The 17,541-nt window shown below is 44.0% G+C and overlaps 1 protein-coding gene across 2 annotated transcripts in view; it reads right to left on the bottom strand.

The window, feature by feature from the left end:
• Positions 1-16,705, bottom strand: part of LOC143294348 (uncharacterized) — a 20,027-nt gene extending 3,322 nt beyond the window's left edge. Inside the window, exons 1-2 of one of the 2 annotated variants that reach the window (XM_076605803.1) lie at positions 16,398-16,705; positions 1,452-1,684 (exon numbers count right to left, since the gene is read on the bottom strand). In XM_076605803.1, the coding sequence (XP_076461918.1) occupies positions 1,452-1,684; position 16,398 (234 nt within the window). In that variant the 5' untranslated portion in view covers positions 16,399-16,705. Of the gene's footprint in view, positions 1-1,451; positions 1,685-5,259; positions 5,572-16,397 lie in introns of those variants that run through there. The other variant, XM_076605802.1, reaches the window with a different exon arrangement.
• Positions 16,706-17,541: the final 836 nt, after the last annotated feature.

The following is a 17,541-nucleotide window of genomic DNA, read 5'->3' as shown; positions in this document are numbered from 1 at the left end:
GACGTGCTATGCCCCGGAGACAGCTGCCCCAATTTCACACAGAGAAATCCGTCCTGATAAAACGTTTATACAATACAATACAATACAATACAATACAGTACAATATAATACAGTACAGTACAATACAATACAGTACAGTACAATACAATACAATACAGTACAGTACAATACAATACAGTACAGTACAATACAATACAGTACAGTACAATACAGTACAGTACAATACAATACAGTACAGTACAGTACAATACAGTACAGTACAATACAATACAGTACAGTACAGTACAATACAATACAATACAGTACAGTACAATACAATACAGTACAGTACAATACAATACAATACAGTACAATACAATACAGTACAGTACAGTACAATACAATACAATACAGTACAGTACAATACAATACAGTACAATACAATACAGTACAGTACAGTACAGTACAATGCAATACAATACAGTACAATACAATACAGTACAATACAATACAATGCAATACAATACAATACAGTACAGTACAATGCAATACAATACAGTATAATACAATACAGTACAATACAATACAGTACAATATAATACAATACAGTACAGTACAATACAATACACTGCACAGTGGCCCACCAATACCAACGCAATGCTGAATGCCAGGTGCAATGTGAACCCGAGGAATGTCAAACAAGTAGTAAAGTGACAGCTGAATGATTAATGGCATCTCCTGTGCATTCTGAAATCATCGATAGCCTGGTCTTTTGTGAAGCATATGACTCACAAACTAGGAGGCAAGATTGCACTGGCTCTTCGTGCTGCAGCTTTTGGGGCAAGTTGGCCTATGGGAACCATCCCAACGCCGACTGTCCTAAAGCCCTCTTGGCCGAGAGAGTGGGGACGTAACTTGGCCAAGACACTCTCCACTATACTAAGACTCTAGCCCAGATAGTCAGGATAGCAGTTGCCTCCTCTGCTGTTCTGATAGTCACAACCGGGTACGACTGATGTCATACATACATACAATACTGATATCACTGACAAAATGTGTTGTGGACAGATAGACCGGGAAACAATGAAGACTAACATGCGGTACATGAACCGTGAAGGTCTAGTCGAACACTACACGACAATTACACATTATTATTATTATCATCATTATGAGCATTTACGCCTAATCTTGAAATTAAGCCCTAGGCGTTTATAAATAGAACACACACGCAAATATCAAAAAGGAAAAAAAAAAAAAAATGAACACAAGACACCAAACATTATTTAGAATTATTCACCCCGCCTCGCCCCCCCCCCTACCCCCCCTCCCACACACAACACACAGAAGTACAAACGCACGCATGCACACAAGTCATAGCACACAATCATAAATAGTGCACAATCAAAAAATGCAAACAACATTTTCTGAAAGTCTCAAACTCACATACATGGCGATCATAATTCTATACTCACCGTGTTCTGCAGAATGTCCAGTGCCCTGGCGGCCAGAGCCTTGGTCTGAGGCACGAGCTCTTTCTCCACCATGAGGTAGAACAGCAGGTGGCTGGGCTCTCCGCGGGGCGGGGTCTCCTCTGCCGGTGACGTGGCGGTGGTCTCTGACGTCAGAGGGTGGGCCTGCGTCATCGTTAGCAACGTCAGCACGGACAGCGCGGCTTTGAACGTCACCTCCCGCATGATGATGGTCACTGCAATGACACAGTGGCAGACTTTAATGATGATGGTGATGGTGATGATGACAATGAGGAGGAGGATGATGGTGATGGTGATGATGACAATGAGGAGGAGGATGATGGTGATGGTGATGATGACAATGAGGAGGATGATGATGGTGATGGTGATGATGACAATGAGGAGGAGGATGATGGTGATGGTGATGATGACAATGAGGAGGAGGATGATGGTGATGGTGATGATGACAATGAGGAGGATGATGATGGTGATGGTGATGATGACAATGAGGAGGATGATGATGACGATGAGGAGGATGACAATGAGGAGGATGATGATAACAATAATAATAGAAATATAAAATAGAATATATCTTTATCATCAAGTGTATCGGGGTCGCAAGGAATATTGGAGGTGGGTGGGGGCAGTATATCAAAGAAACAAACTTGAAACAAACTTGGGCAGTGGGATCTGTTTCGTGTCTGGCTTCTTGCACACAGGACAAAATGTAACAGCTATAACTTGTCAGAGCTGGCTTGAGGCTTCCCATAGATAGCACACACACACACACACACACACACACACACACACACACACACACATATCAGAAGAACATACAAGTACTTGCATTAAAGAACCTGAAAAAACAGTGAATGTGTTGCATGAAATTTCAGAAAAACAACATTTTTTCCTCTGTATCTCACAACCACACACACACACACACACACACACACATACACACACACACACGTACACGCAAACACGCACACGTACACGCACGCACACGTATACGTACACATAAGAACAGTACAAAATGAATAGATTGGTACGTAGGCCTATATAAAAACGTCACAGATGCTGTGAACATACTTCACAAACAAAATCTGTGTGGACTGTAAGAAGTTTCGGAAGTCAGAAACTATCGGACAACTCTCGCTCCTCTTCATTTAATTCTTTGGTTCTCGTGTATTGATACTGAATCAGTGTTGTCAACGTACGCACACACACACATTCCTCGCCCACCGGCCCACTTAGTTCACCAAGTGACGCAGGCGTTGAAAACGTCAGCGTGACACATTCACATGAGAGGTCTTGTGACACGACTGATGCTGTACACATCCGCCCGGATCTGAAACTGACTTCTAGTCTTCGTGTTTTTTTGTGTTTTTTGTGTGTGTGTGTGTGTGTGTTTTTTTGTCGTGTGTGTGTGTGTGTGTGTGTGTGTGTGTGTGTGTGTGTGTGTGTGTGTGTTGTTGTTGTTGTTTTTGTTCGTGTGTGTGTGTGTGTGTGTGTGTGTGTGTGTGTGTGTGTGTGTGTTGTTGTTGTTGTTGTTGTTCGATTGTTGTTGTTTTTTACCCATTCCCCCTGTTTTTTTTTGTTGTTTTTTAATATTTCATTTTAAAACCCCAGTCACCACGTGCTTGTCCGCCGGTTGGTGACGCGGGTCTTCTACTAAAATAAAAAGATTAAAAATAAATTTAAAAAAACTGAGAGAGAGAGAGAGAGAGACAGAGACAGAGAGATAGAGAGAATGAATGAATGAATTTTCTTTAATGAGGGAAGTAGAATAAGCAAGGACATGCCTTTTTTTTCACCTGGCCCTCAAAGCAGAGAGACAGAGAATTGAAGAGAAAAATTGTTTCAATACAGAAACGAATTAAAAGAAAAAAAAAGTAGAACGTGTTGCAACGAAAAAAAAAAAAAAATCGAAAGAAGAAGAAAAAAGAAAAAGAAAAAAGAATGCTGTCGAAAATATGCCCGTAACTCTTACTGTACTCACACTGGCATACCACTGATACACGCGACAGCGCGCGCGCGCGCGCACACACACACACACACACACACACGCACACAGGTGTTATGTAGGGACTCATTATCATAGGCGGGGTGGGGGGTGGGGGACAAAATCAAGTCAATGCACACTGATACACTAAAAAGGAAAGAAAGACTAGTGAGATCTTGATAAACGATTGAAACAAACAGAAATTCGGGAAAAGAAAAGTGTGGTAAAACCGTCATTAGCAACAACAACAACTAAATGAAAAAGAAAAGCCACCGCTCCACTACTACTACTACTACTGCTTCTACTACTACTACTACTACTGATAATAATGATGATGATGATGATGATGGTGGTGGTGGTGACTCATTATTAATATTATCATTATTATTATGATTATTACTTCCATCGTCAATTCATCAACATAAATAGCCTACTTATTGCATCACGCATGCATGATGTAATAAATACAATTACCATCATCAACTTCTTCTTCATCATCTTCATCATTATCATCATCATCATAAATAGCCACTTTTGCACCTTATTTGCACACAGGCTGGTGGTCTTGAAGCTAATTATTTCTGCCATGAGTTTTCTTCTTCTACTACTACTTCTTCTTCTCCTCCTCCTCTTCCTCCTTCATCATCTCCTCCTCATCTTCGTTTTCCTCTTCTTATCCTTCTCCTCCTCCTCCTCCTCAACATCAACATCATCATTATTTTCCTCTTCTTCTTCTTCTCCTCCTCCTCCTCATCATCATCAACATCAACATCATTATTATTATTTTCTTCTTCTTCTCCTCATCGGGGCAGTGAATCCATAGTCACTGTTTCAAGAGCTGGATACTGGACGGCCCGGCACAATTTAACCTTCACCTTCCGTTGTTTTCACCTTCCCCAACCGAATTCAGGTACCCATTTACACCTGGGTGGAGTGAGCCGGTAAATTCGAAATTCGGAGTAAAAAGCCGCCATTCCCAAGGACACAGCACCATGCTGAAACGGGGCCTCGAACCCTGATCACTGGTGAACACTGGATCACAAGTTTAACACCTGACCAAATCTGCCACAGCGAAAAAATAGAAAAAAAAAAGAAAAAAAAAAGGGAGGAGGGTGAGGGCGGGGAGGGGGTGGGGGTGGGGGGGTTACACTGTAAGGAAGAGGCCACAGTGAACAAAAAAGCCAACATCTTTTCTGTTTTTTTCTTCTTGTTTTTTTTCTTCTTCTTTCTTTCGGAATGAGATAACTCAAAAACGTAAAGAGAATAATGCTGTATTGGTGAGAAGATCTGTGTGGCTATAATGCTACACATTTACTGTAACAATCTGCTTCAAGGATATGCTGCTGTCGGTGAGAATTATGAGCCCTGAGGAGAATGTTTTGCCGGCCAGAACACTCCAAGATAAAATCCAAACTGCATTTGTTTGCCACTTAAGTGCCCCCCCCCCCCCTGTGTGTGTGTGTGTGTGTGTGTGTGTGTGTGTGTGTGTGTGTTTTCTTTCAATCAGAAGTAATGGATTTCTTTCCTTTTCTAAAGCCTCAGTGCAGCAATGATGAATGATAAACTTCATTTTGAACACAAACAGCAACAACAGTGTCGGCCAAGTTTCAACAGATTATCCTGACGCTAACACGACAAATATTTACACTGCATTGTGAATCTGTTCCGTGATGACATGACGCAGAACAGCAAAAACAAATAAATGAATAAATACATAAATCAATCAAATAAATCAACCGGTCAAACAAATTGCAAATACAACAAATAAGCCTATTTCTGCACCGTGAGTGTACAGCAAACACAACTTACTGGTGTGGAAGAAATCAACTTTTGACGAGACTCTAAAAGTTGCTGTCCAAAGCCGCTCCCGGCAAAATGACCGATTGTTTCGAAATCCTTTGCAGAAAAACAACAACCCAGATCTAAGATGCACTTTTAACTCTTGGTATCCTCTTCACCCACCCACACACTAAACAACACTTAAAAATCTATCTATCTCTCTCTTTGACGGTCTGATAGTCACTGAAAAAAAACACCCCAACACTTTTGCAATAGAACAAAAGAATAACGTCAGCCGTCGCTTCCCAGCTTCTCAAGTTCGGCAGATGCACAGACTACGGACAAAAGCGTAAAACTGTTTTCTGCGTTGCCGCCACGGGGGTTATATATAGCCCAAAGCTGCGACACTGCGGGAATTTCCCAAATCGCCGCAAATAAAAAGACGGGGAGGAGCTAAGTTTAGAACATGTGCCCCACACGGAAGAAGAAACCGGAGGGGTGTTGTAACGTCCACAGTTTAGCGGAGTAATACAAAGGGGGAATGGCCATAATTCTTTGTCCTAGTTCTGAGTGGACTTAACGTGGGGTGTCGGTGGGGGGAGGGGGAGAGGGATGTGAAACTGATGTGCTGTTTATCGTGGTATGAGGGTGGAGAAGGGGAAGAGGGGGAGTGGGAAGGGGGGTGGGGGTGGGGTGGGGGGGGGGGGGGGGGGGGGGCGAAGGGGAAGTCACCGTGTAGAGATCGGGTTTTCATGGTTGAAGTTGCATTTTGTCTCCCGTGATCAGACGTTACCAACAGACTGTCGTGAACACTCACATCATTTCCGGTCGTCTGACTGAATGTTCTCCTTGTCTCATGATCGCAGCTGGTGCGTCAGCCTTTACTCCGCTCACAACCCCCCCCCCCCTTCCCCCCCCCCCCCCCCCCCCCCGCCACCCCCCATATTTTTTTTATTTTTACTTTCTTCCCTTTTTATTTTCACACACCCCCACCCTGCATTCCACACTTTCTCCCTCCTCTGCCCTTACAGATCTATATTCAAATCTATATATATTTTAGCTCTATAAATATGTGTGTGGCTTTTCCAACTCATGACCACCCCATTTCTTGCTGAACAAGTCTGTACAGTGAAGTGACGTGGCGTGAGACAGTGGTGGTGGTTTTCTGAGTTTACTTTCCCGTCCATCTCATCAGTCAGTTCAAGTTCAGTCAGTTCGGTGTTTCGACAGTTACTCGGACAGAACTGACATATTCTTTCTTTAAGTTGGCGCGCTGTCACTGGCTGCTTCAGACGCTGTGTGTGTGTGTGTGTGTGTGTGTGGTGCCGTATGTGTGTGTGTGTGTGTGTGTGTGTGTGGTGCCGTGTGCGTGTGGTGAGCGTGCGCCGCGCACATATGGCAGTAAAACAAACAAACCAAAAAAAACCAAAAAAAACGTCTTTGCATGGGGAAAGACAAGAAGAAAGAAGAGAAGAAGGAGGAGGAGAAGGAGGAGGAGGAGAAGGAGGAGGAGAAGAAGATGGTGATGATTATAATAATCCCATCATGCATGCGCGGTGCAAAAGTATGCTATGACATGATGATGATGAAGATTCAGGAGAAGATGATGATCATAATTATCACATCACGGATGCGTGGTGCAACAAGTAGGCTATTTATGACTGATGAGGATGATGACAATGAAAGTAAGAATAATGATTATAATGATAGTAATTTAGTCACCACCATCATCATCATCCTCACTATCATCATCGTCATCATTGTTATTAGTAGTAGTAACAGTAGCAGCAGCAGTAGTTGTGCCAGTGGAGCGGTGGCTTAGTTGTAACGCGTCCGACTGGGAATCGAGTGTGCACGGGTTCAAGTCTCGGACCGAGATTTGTTACTCCCCCTTCCGGCCCCCGAATTACACCCTGAGTGGTGGTTTGCCGGGCGGAGTGCCAGTCCTTCAGATAAGCCGTTCAACGGTGGTTCCACTGACTGAGTGGCATGCATTAAGCTCAAGTAAAATTCTGCAGAAAAATATAAATTGATCAGTCGTCGTGAACAATAGACCGAAATAACAACAACAACAACAACAACAACAACAACAAAAAAAAAAAGGTCAGGGAGAACAGCCCGAAATCTGTTCTGAAAATACAATGCAATGCAACATTCATTATTATTATCATCATGAACATGATCATCATGATTATTATTATTATTATTATGATTATGGTTATGATTATGATTATCATTATTATTATCATTATTATTAGTATTATTATTATTATTATTATTATTATTATTCCCGACACTGAATTAAGGGAAGGGGGGTGGGGGGTGGAGAGCAGCTAAGTTCTTAAAACGGGCAGGTTTTCTTTCCTTTTTCTGACCAGTACTCAAAGCATCACTTCAGGCCCATTGGAAAGGGCTATACCCCTAAAGCTCCAACCTTTACGTCTTTCTCAGTAGTGCTTGTACTCATGACGGTTGCTCAAAAGCGCTCCCAGATATCGAGCTCAAAAGTGCCGAGGGGCTGTACTCCCTTTGGCGCAAGTAGCGAATCCCAGCGGGTACGATGATAACAATCACTTTACTATATACCGTATACTGTACTCTGTGTGTCTGTGCTGATAAACAGTAAAATAAATGTTATTATTGCATGCTGTATTACCACTAACACGCGCGAACCTTTCTTTTCCCAACACCAAAATTTATTCTCTTTTTTTCGTTCGATTGTCTTCAAAAGATTATGACAGTGTGTGTGTGTGTGTGTGTGTGTGTGTGTGTGTGTGTGTGTGTGTGTGTGTGTGTGTGTGTGTGTGTGTGTGTGTTGTTACACAACTGATGGCGGAGCAGCTCAGCCGCCTGAGGAAAGTAATTACGTGAACACTTCTGAGGGGGCAACTGTTACAGATGTTAAACAACTGAATGTGTTGTCAAACAGTGAGTCCAGAACATTTCAAACCCGAATTATACATCCTGTTTTTGTTTGCGCTCGATTGTACTGTAATGTGCTTTCAGGCAGTGAATATGTGAATATACTCTCAACAGCATCAGTCTTTTTTTTTTTCTAACACCAAAATTTATACTTTTTTTGTTGTTCGATTGTCTTCAAACGATTATGACAGTGTGTGTGTGTGTGTGTGTGTGTGTGTGTGTGTGTGTGTGTGTGTGTGTGTGTATGTGGTGTGTGTGTGTGTGTGTGTGTGTGTGTGTGTGTGTGTGGTAAATCCCCTTTTGATGAAAGGAATGGGGATTTACGTTGCCTGACCTAGGTTTGACCTCAGCGCACGCTCCGGTAAGGCCTTGACAAAGTGGTGCTTAACATCCACATAATGCACGTATCACTGTGTGTGTGTGTGTGTGTGTGTGTGTGTGTACATGAGTGAGTGTGAGATAGCATACTGTATGTGTGTATAGAGAGAGAGAGGGAGAGAGTGTATGGTATGTACGTGTGTGTGTGTGTGTGTGTGTGTGCGCGCGCGCGCGCGCCCCTGCGTATGGGACGAATGCATATGTGCTTACGCGCGAAGCTTAACTTGAAGACACCAGCCGCTTTTTATGGTCGGCAAACCTTGTACGTGATTCTACCACCATGGTATTTTTCTTTTCTTTTCTTTTTTCTTCTTTTTTTTTTAATACATCTTATTCTTTTTCAATCTATCTTTATTAAGTTACCTGTTTGTTATACTTCAACTATGTTTATTGTTTATGGACACACACACACACGCACACACACACACCGCCACACACACACACACACACACACACACACACACACACACACATATATATATATATATATATATATATAGAGAGAGAGAGAGAGAGAGAGAGAGAGAGAGAGAATCTTTTTGTCTCTCTAGGCCTGACACGCGCGCTGGGTTTACGGGCAGGTAAAGTAATACCCCCCCCCCCCTTCCTATTTCACCGCCCTCCCCCTTACTCCTCACCACATAATCTACTGGTCCGGTCTGCCCCTCCGTCTCCGCCACCCCCACTCCTCCACCCGCGTCCACTCCCCCCCCGCCCCCCCTCCGCCATATTTTCTGTTTGGAGACAAAGTACAATTAAATTGGGTATCCCGTGTTCATTACATCCCAACCTAGCCCCACCCATCCCCCACCTCCACCCGCCCACCTTCCTTCCTTCCCTCCCCAGTCTAACACCCCTCCACATCCTCCCGTCCGCCCCTCCCCCTCCCCCCGCCCCTCTCCTACCCATGCACACGAACCTCTCACATGTTATTAGTGTACCAAGTGACCACTTAGCGACGATCGCATTGCAGCTCAGAGCAGACGTAACAAAACACCATGTCAAAGCGACCTCCACAGACACACAGACACAAAACCACATGCACAGACACCGGCAAAGCCACACACACACACACGCACACACACACACACACACACACACGCACACACACACACACGCACGCAATAATACAATTGAATTGATTGCTTCACTTATAAATTTTTTTGTTTGTTTGTTTGTTTGTTTGTTTGTTTGAATGTTTTCGTAGTTTGATTCATTTTAGTTGATCTATTTCATTTCAGTATTTCCTTTTTAATTCTAGTAGAATTTTTGTTTTTGTTTTGTTTTCTAATTTCATTGTACTTTGTTCAATTTATTTCGCTCCAGTTTGATTTTTTTATATATTCTATTTGTGTGACTATTCTTATCATTCATTTTCGTTGTATTTTCACACTGAAAACATCCATCAGTTTTTGCGATGTGGGAGAGAGGGTGTGTGTGTGTGTGTGGGGGGGGGGGGGGGGGGGGTCGGGGTGTGTGTGTGTTGGGGGGCGGGGGGTGAGGAGGAGGGAGGGAGAACTGTGGCTTTTTTCGCCTTTTCTCAGAAATGCTCGTTACGTTTGTGGGAGAAAAGAAAAACCACACAAAAGGATGCGCGACTGAACTAAGGGACGTAATAGATGCGGGGAGGGGAGGGGAGAGGGGAAGGGGAGGGAGGGAGGGGGGGGGGGGGCGGGGAGGGGGGAAGGGGGGGGGGACACAGGGGGGAAAACCCCTCTGTGTGTCCACCAGAAATTCTGGGGCGTTCCAGGATTTGTGTGTGTGTGTGTGTGTGTGTGTGTGTGTGTGTGTGTGTGTGTTTTCTCACTGGTCTGGTCTGGGTGTCTGCATGGTGTATTGATGTCCAGTTTCTGAGGAAAGGGGAGAGAGAGAATGAGACAGAGAGAGACAGAGAGAGAGAGAGAGAGGGGGGGGGAGGAGGAGGGAGATAGACAGCGGCATGGCAAGGAGAGAGACAGAGACAGTGGCAAAAAAGAGAGGCAGAGACAGTGGCAAAAAAGAGAGGCAGAGACAGTGGCAAAAAAGAGAGACAGAGACAGTGGCAAAAAAGAGAGACAGAGACATTTTATATTGATGTGCAGTTTCTGAGGAAAGGAGGAGCGAGCGAGCTAGACAGAGAGAGAGGGGGGAGGGGAGGAGGGGATGGGGTGGGGGAGATAGAGACGTGGAGAGGTGGGGGGAGGGGGTGTAAAGAGACAGAGACAGACAAAGAAACAGGAACAGGCAGAGAGAGAGACAAGAGGTCATAGAGAAACAAAGAGAGATAGACAGAAGGTGTGAGAGTTAGAGAGAAAGAACTAGAGAGAGAGAGAGAGAGAGAGACAGAGACAGAGAGACAGAGACAGACAGACAGACAGACAGACAGAGAGAGAGAGAGAGAGAGAGAGAGAGAGAGAGAGAGAGAGAGAGAACCTGAACAAGTAAGTTACAATCGTAATCATGTACAAAGAAAAATATCTCATCAAGCAGTATATTACTAATAGCAACTGCGCGTCTTAAAAAAATTTTTTTTTAAGGCTTTAGATAAATTTATATAGTAATGAACACAATACCATCTCTTTGTCGAGTGATGAAAACAATCTGATCTATCTATCTATCTGTCTATCTATCTGTCTATCTATCTTATCTTATCTTCACTATGTCCATGGTACAGAAACACAAAATGTAATTTATTCCTTTGAGCTGACTTACATAATTGACATACTAACTGCACTGCATCATTTCTCGTTTTTCATAATGATCGCTTACATATTGATGAAACTCGGAATAGTTAAATAATTGAGTTAGAAAGAGACAGAAAGAGAGAGAGAGGGGGGGTTGGGGGGGGGAGTAAGTGAGAAAGAGACAGAAAGAGAGACAGAACAAGAGACATATAGAGAAAGAGAGAGAGAGTTAGAAAGAAAGACAGAGAAAGAGAAAAAGAGAGAGACCGAAAGGAGAGTCACAGAGAGAGAGGCAGACAGACAGAGACAGAGAGACAAAGACAGCGAAAAAGAGAGAAACAGAGAGACATTTTATACTGATGTGCAATTTCTGGGGAAAGGAGGAGAGAGAGAGAGAGAGAGAGAGAGAGAGAGAGAGAGAGAGAGAGAGAGAGAGAGAGAGAGAGAGAGAGAGAGAACAAGAACAAGAACAAGAACAAAACTTTAATCTCCAGGCCTCCGGCCCCTAGAAAGAAGTCAAAAGTACACACTATGGTGATCACGCAGCAACAACAAAATGTAAAATACATACTAACGTAAACCTGTAGAACAAAAGTGCTTCTTGTGCATAGTAAATTAATTCTAACTTTCATCATTGTTGTCACATCGTATCTTCAGGGCGTTAAATATATAAACGCAGAGTTTACGAATACTGTAAACAGAACCATTCTTCAGCAAGTGAACATACGATTGACCTTCAGAGTTCAGATGTTTTTGCCGCAGGTTATTGTAAAGGACACAATTGTTTATAAAACGGTTTTCATCTTCGACCACATTTCAACATTTACATGCGTAATTTGAATTACATTTGAATGTTCTCCTAAAAAATGATCCATTTATTGGGAGCAAACCAAGCCGTAATTTTACCAAACAGTCCCTAAAACACTTTTTATCTACAAAGTCAAAATATTGCTCACACTGAAAACCAGTTTTAAACAGTCTGTAGTTATGATATATATCTTTAGACATTACTGACTCGTCCCACTCTTGCATAAATAAAAAATTATATCTTTCATTCTTTGCTTAAATAATGACAAAAAGTTCGCTCACAACCAACGCATTGTTGCAACCAGACATATCCAAACCCAAGTCTAAATAAAGTGTGTGTGTGTTTTTTTTGGTTTTTTTTTTATTTAAGAAATTTTTTTTTTATACTAAAGACACCCAGCATTTTTTCCCCTTTCGTCTCGGTTAAACAACATCAAATATGTCTGTCTGGGTAATCGGTGCACATTCATATTCAGCAACCTTAACCAGTACTTGATACACACACACACACACACACACACACACACACACACACACACAGAGAAAGAGAGAGACATAACGACAGAGAGACAGAGACAGTGAAAAAAAGAGAAACAGAGAGACATTTTATATTGATGTGCAATTTCTGGGTAAAGGGGGAGAGAAAGAGATAGAGATAGAGGGACATCACATGACATGATGATTTACTGTCAAAAGCATTTACAGCCATGAGAGAGAGAGAGAGAGAGAGAGAGAGAGAGAGAGATGCGGATGTTCTATTCATATAAAGGCCATTGGTCCTCATGAAAGGGCACAATACATAAAGAGCACAGTCACTGAAGAAAATTAAGTTGTAACAGATCAGAGAGAGAGAGAGAGAGAGAGAGAGAGAGAGAGATACAAAGTCAAACTGTTTTTGTGTCAGGGCTGTCGCCCACAACCTGAGTGATGACATGAGTTGTGTACAGGGGAACGTTAACATGTTCGTAGCTTGCTTCCGTACATTCATTGCTATGTGAACAAAACTAGTAGCTTAGAGACATTTTAACTAAACTGATTCATCAGTACTAGACATACGTAAGCAGAATTTAAACATAGATGGATTTCGATGATATTTTGGCTGAACAAATTCATTTCGAATTCCATTATACATTATAGGACACATAAGTAAAAAGTGAAGTTCCGATTCTAGTATGTTGTTGCAAAAAAAAAAAAAAAAAAAAAAAAAAAAAAGGGCACCATTTGTTTCAGTCAAGGCTGGATTTATATTGTAAAAAAAAAAATGTGAATTTAGGGATGACATACGGCCTATAAATCTTGAAAATGTTTTACGTTGCTGAACATTGTTAATAAGATACAAATATGGTCGTTAGGGTATGTTTGACGTGAGAGTGAACCTGACAGAGATCATGGGAAGGTAACGAACCACTTGGAGCATAACAATCTATAAGCCTTTGCTTGAATTCCCTGATAAAGACATCGGTATCACCCGGTGACACACTGTGCTTCCTAAACCACCCCCAAACCATAAGTGTATGATATATCATGAACTGAACACACCCACGTGATGTAGTATTGATTTTGTGAAGACAGGAGCATGTTGTATATGCATTTTGGGGATACCTATTTTCATTCATAAGAACGAGTCGAAGCCAGAACTTTATTCATCTCATAAGTATTTATGTATGTAAGTATTGATTAAAAAATTGAACATCTACCAGTTTCACCATATACAAGATGTCTATGAGACTTAGGGTTAACACCCTAAAATCGTTTTAAAGCATCTAGATGTACTTTTTCTGTATATTCCAGGTCTTTCGTCAGTCCCCAAATTCCTGAACCGTATGTCAGAACGGACTGCATTTGACAGTCAAACATTTTGAAAACTAAACCTGGAGAGTGTTATCCAACAGACCATACCAATTTCATGATAACTGACACTCCCATACGGGCTCGGTCAGCAAGATCTTGAAACGTTGGTTGGAAAGACAGTCATGTTGTCAGGAATATACCCAAGTGCTTGTACACGTTAACAATTTTTAGCTTTCAGCCCCACAATACCGGAAAGATGATCAACCATTTCTGTATGCAACAATATTAGACTTTGAGAGAGAGAGAGAGAGAGAGAGAGAGAGACAGACAGACAGACAGACAGACAGACAGACAGACAGAGACAGAGAGACAGAGAGAGTGAAACAGAGAGATAATTATATAGTAAGAGAGAGAGGGAGACAGACAGACAGAGACACAGTGAGGGAATGAAAAAGACAGAAACGGAGACAGACAGACAGGGGACGGGGTGGGGGGGGGGGGCGGGGGCGGAAGGTGGGGGGAGGGGGGCGTGCTAATATTCTACTTCTTCTTGGTTTTAGTTTGACGGTTGATAACCGTTTCACACAAGCACGGTTGTGTTGAAATAAAACTCCCCCCCCCCTCCGGTGGCATATAAATCTTTCAGGTGCTGGCTGGCAACACACACACATTGTTCACTCGCGGTTCACCATCAACACACGCACATTGTTCACTCGCGGTTCACCATCAACACACACACATTGTTCACTCGCGGTTCACCATCAACACACACACATTGTTCACTCGCGGTTCACCATCAACACACACACATTGTTCACTCGCGGTTCACCATCAACACACACACATTGTTCACTCGCGGTTCACCATCAACACACACACATTGTTCACTCGCGGTTCACCATCAACACACACACATTGTTCACTCGCGGTTCACCATCAACACACACACATTGTTCACTCGCGGTTCACCATCAACACACACACATTGTTCACTCGCGGTTCACCATCAACACACACACATTGTTCACTCGCGGTTCACCATCAACACACACACATTGTTCACTCGCGGTTCACCATCAACACACACACATTGTTCACTCGCGGTTCACCATCAACACACACACATTGTTCACTCGCGGTTCACCATCAACACACACACATTGTTCACTCGCGGTTCACCATCAACACACACACATTGTTCACTCGCGGTTCACCGTCAACACACACACATTGTTCACTCGCGGTTCATCATCAACACACACACATTGTTCACTCGCAGTTCACCATCAACACACACACATTGTTCACTCGCGGTTCACCATCAACACACACACATTGTTCACTCGCGGTTCACCGTCAACACACACACATTGTTCACTCGCGGTTCACCATCAACACACACACATTGTTCACTCGCGGTTCACCGTCAACACACACACATTGTTCACTCGCGGTTCACCATCAACACACACACATTGTTCACTCGCGGTTCACCGTCAACACACACACATTGTTCACTCGCGGTTCACCATCAACACACGCTCCAAGCGGACTCTTCACCAGTTTCAACAACTGTCGGGAAAGGTTAGATTAAGGTTAAAGGTTAAAGGAATTGAACCCTTTTGCGGCCATGCTGGACTGAAGTGAAACGTCGAGGGTTGGGCACAGTAGCAAGGCGGGGCCCAGTCCTCCCCCCCCGCACCCCCCAGCCCCCCCCCCCCCCACGCCCCCCCCCCCCCCCCGCTCCACTCCCCCTCCACCCGCTCCCTCCCCACCCCACCCCACCTCTTTCGGGAAAAATGCAACGTGTGAAAAGCGTGCTCACTTTTCGACTGCAGTTGAATGCAATGGCCTTTCACCCACCGCCACGGCCTTCGCTCCTCCCCCTCCCCCCCCCCCCCCCAGCCCCCACCTCCCAACCTATCATTCTCCTCCCCTCCCCTCCTCCCCAAAGAGCACCCCCCACTCCCCCTTTCCCCGCACTAGCGTTGTACAAGGGAGCCTCGGAATGAGACATGCAATTGGAAAGCGTGCAAACAAACAAAAAAAGGGGGGGGGGGGGTTGGCGCTGTAGTGAGTAGCGACGCGCTCTCCCTGGGAAGACCAGCCCGAATTTCACACAGAAAAAACAAACAGATCACATTCATACCACGCACTGCACTGCACTACACTACACTACACTACACTGCTCTTTACTACTTACGTCACTACACTGCACTACGCTGCACTACACTACACTAGGTTACGCTAAAACTACCGGCGGCTACCGATCACACAATTCAACGCTCTCTACACCACTCTGCTGTACACTACACTACGCTACAACCCACGACACCTGGTTACGCAGAAATACATTTTCACCACCACCACGACGGACTACCACTACTGCTGCTACTACTACTGACTACAACTTCTAATACTGCTATTAGTACTACTATGGACCAGCAAAACAAACAACAAACAAAACTGATAATATAAACTTTTTCAAGCTGGACGCCGGGCTGACAACAAACAACGACACTCGAGTAATGCAGAATTACGTCATAAATAAATGTTGAAAGAAATTCGAGCTAAATAAATGTTGAAAGAAATTCAAGCTTTACTCACTTTATCAGTCAATATGTAGGCGGATTCTCAGAACACCGGTTTTTCACCGAACACACCAAACTGCGCGCAAACTTCTTAATCCGAACACCGCCCACTTTGCACGAAAACTCTTTAATAATACGGTACAAAACCTCGCCAGTACAACAGTACAGCAGAGGTACAAAAGTAGCTGTGGGGCACACAAACCGAACACGTGTACTGCCACCTGAACTCTGACACAAGAACCCCAAAGAGTTTGTGTCGGGCTTGGAAGACAAGACATAAAAACAAGCAGCTGTGTGTGTGAGTGTGTGCGCTGAATGCTCGCGGTCTTGCGAACTAAAAGCTTTTATATCTCCCAGTGCACTGCACAACACACACACACACACACACACACATGGATGCAGATTCCAGGAATCTTCCGTTTACGAGAAAGGTGAGAGAGGACATACAAAAACATTGGAGCGTCGGACAGAGATAGGTTCTCTTCTCTCTCTCTCTCTCTCTCTCTCTCTCTCTCTCTCTCACAGGCACACACACACACACACACACATGCTCTATAGCTCTCCCACTCTATCACAGGAACACACATACACGCACAGACATACAACCACAGACACACGCGCACACACATACACGTACACACAAGAACATGCACATGCACAATCATGCACGCAGGCACACTCGCACACACACTCACACACTCGCATGCACTCACACACAAACACAGACACTGACATATACATACATACATACAGACAGACAGACATCCGCACCACCGCCACCCCCCCCAAGCCCCCTTCCTCCCCCCCCACCCCCACTTTTTTTCTGACGATTGGTACATGAAAACATTGTGTGCAGTTTAGTGCGAGTTTGAAGTGTGTCGTTTACAAACGCACACCCACACACGCGCGCGCGCGCGCAAACATAAACGACCGTGCACACATACACACACAAATACACACGTGCGCATACACACACACACACACTCAATCACACACACACACACACACACACACACACACACACACACACACACACACACACACACACACAATCACACACTGTGTGGTTCGTCCGTCGGGATCGACGAGGACCATCTAGTCATCCTGGAGGTGGGTGAGTTGGGCTCTGTGGGTGCGCAGATGACTGGTCAGGCCAATCC

This window comes from Babylonia areolata, chromosome 19 (assembly GCF_041734735.1).
Source record: "Babylonia areolata isolate BAREFJ2019XMU chromosome 19, ASM4173473v1, whole genome shotgun sequence".
NCBI lineage: Eukaryota > Metazoa > Mollusca > Gastropoda > Neogastropoda > Buccinidae > Babylonia > Babylonia areolata.
The sequence above is the reverse complement of the archived record's forward strand: the minus strand, read 5'-3'. Positions and strand labels throughout refer to the sequence as shown.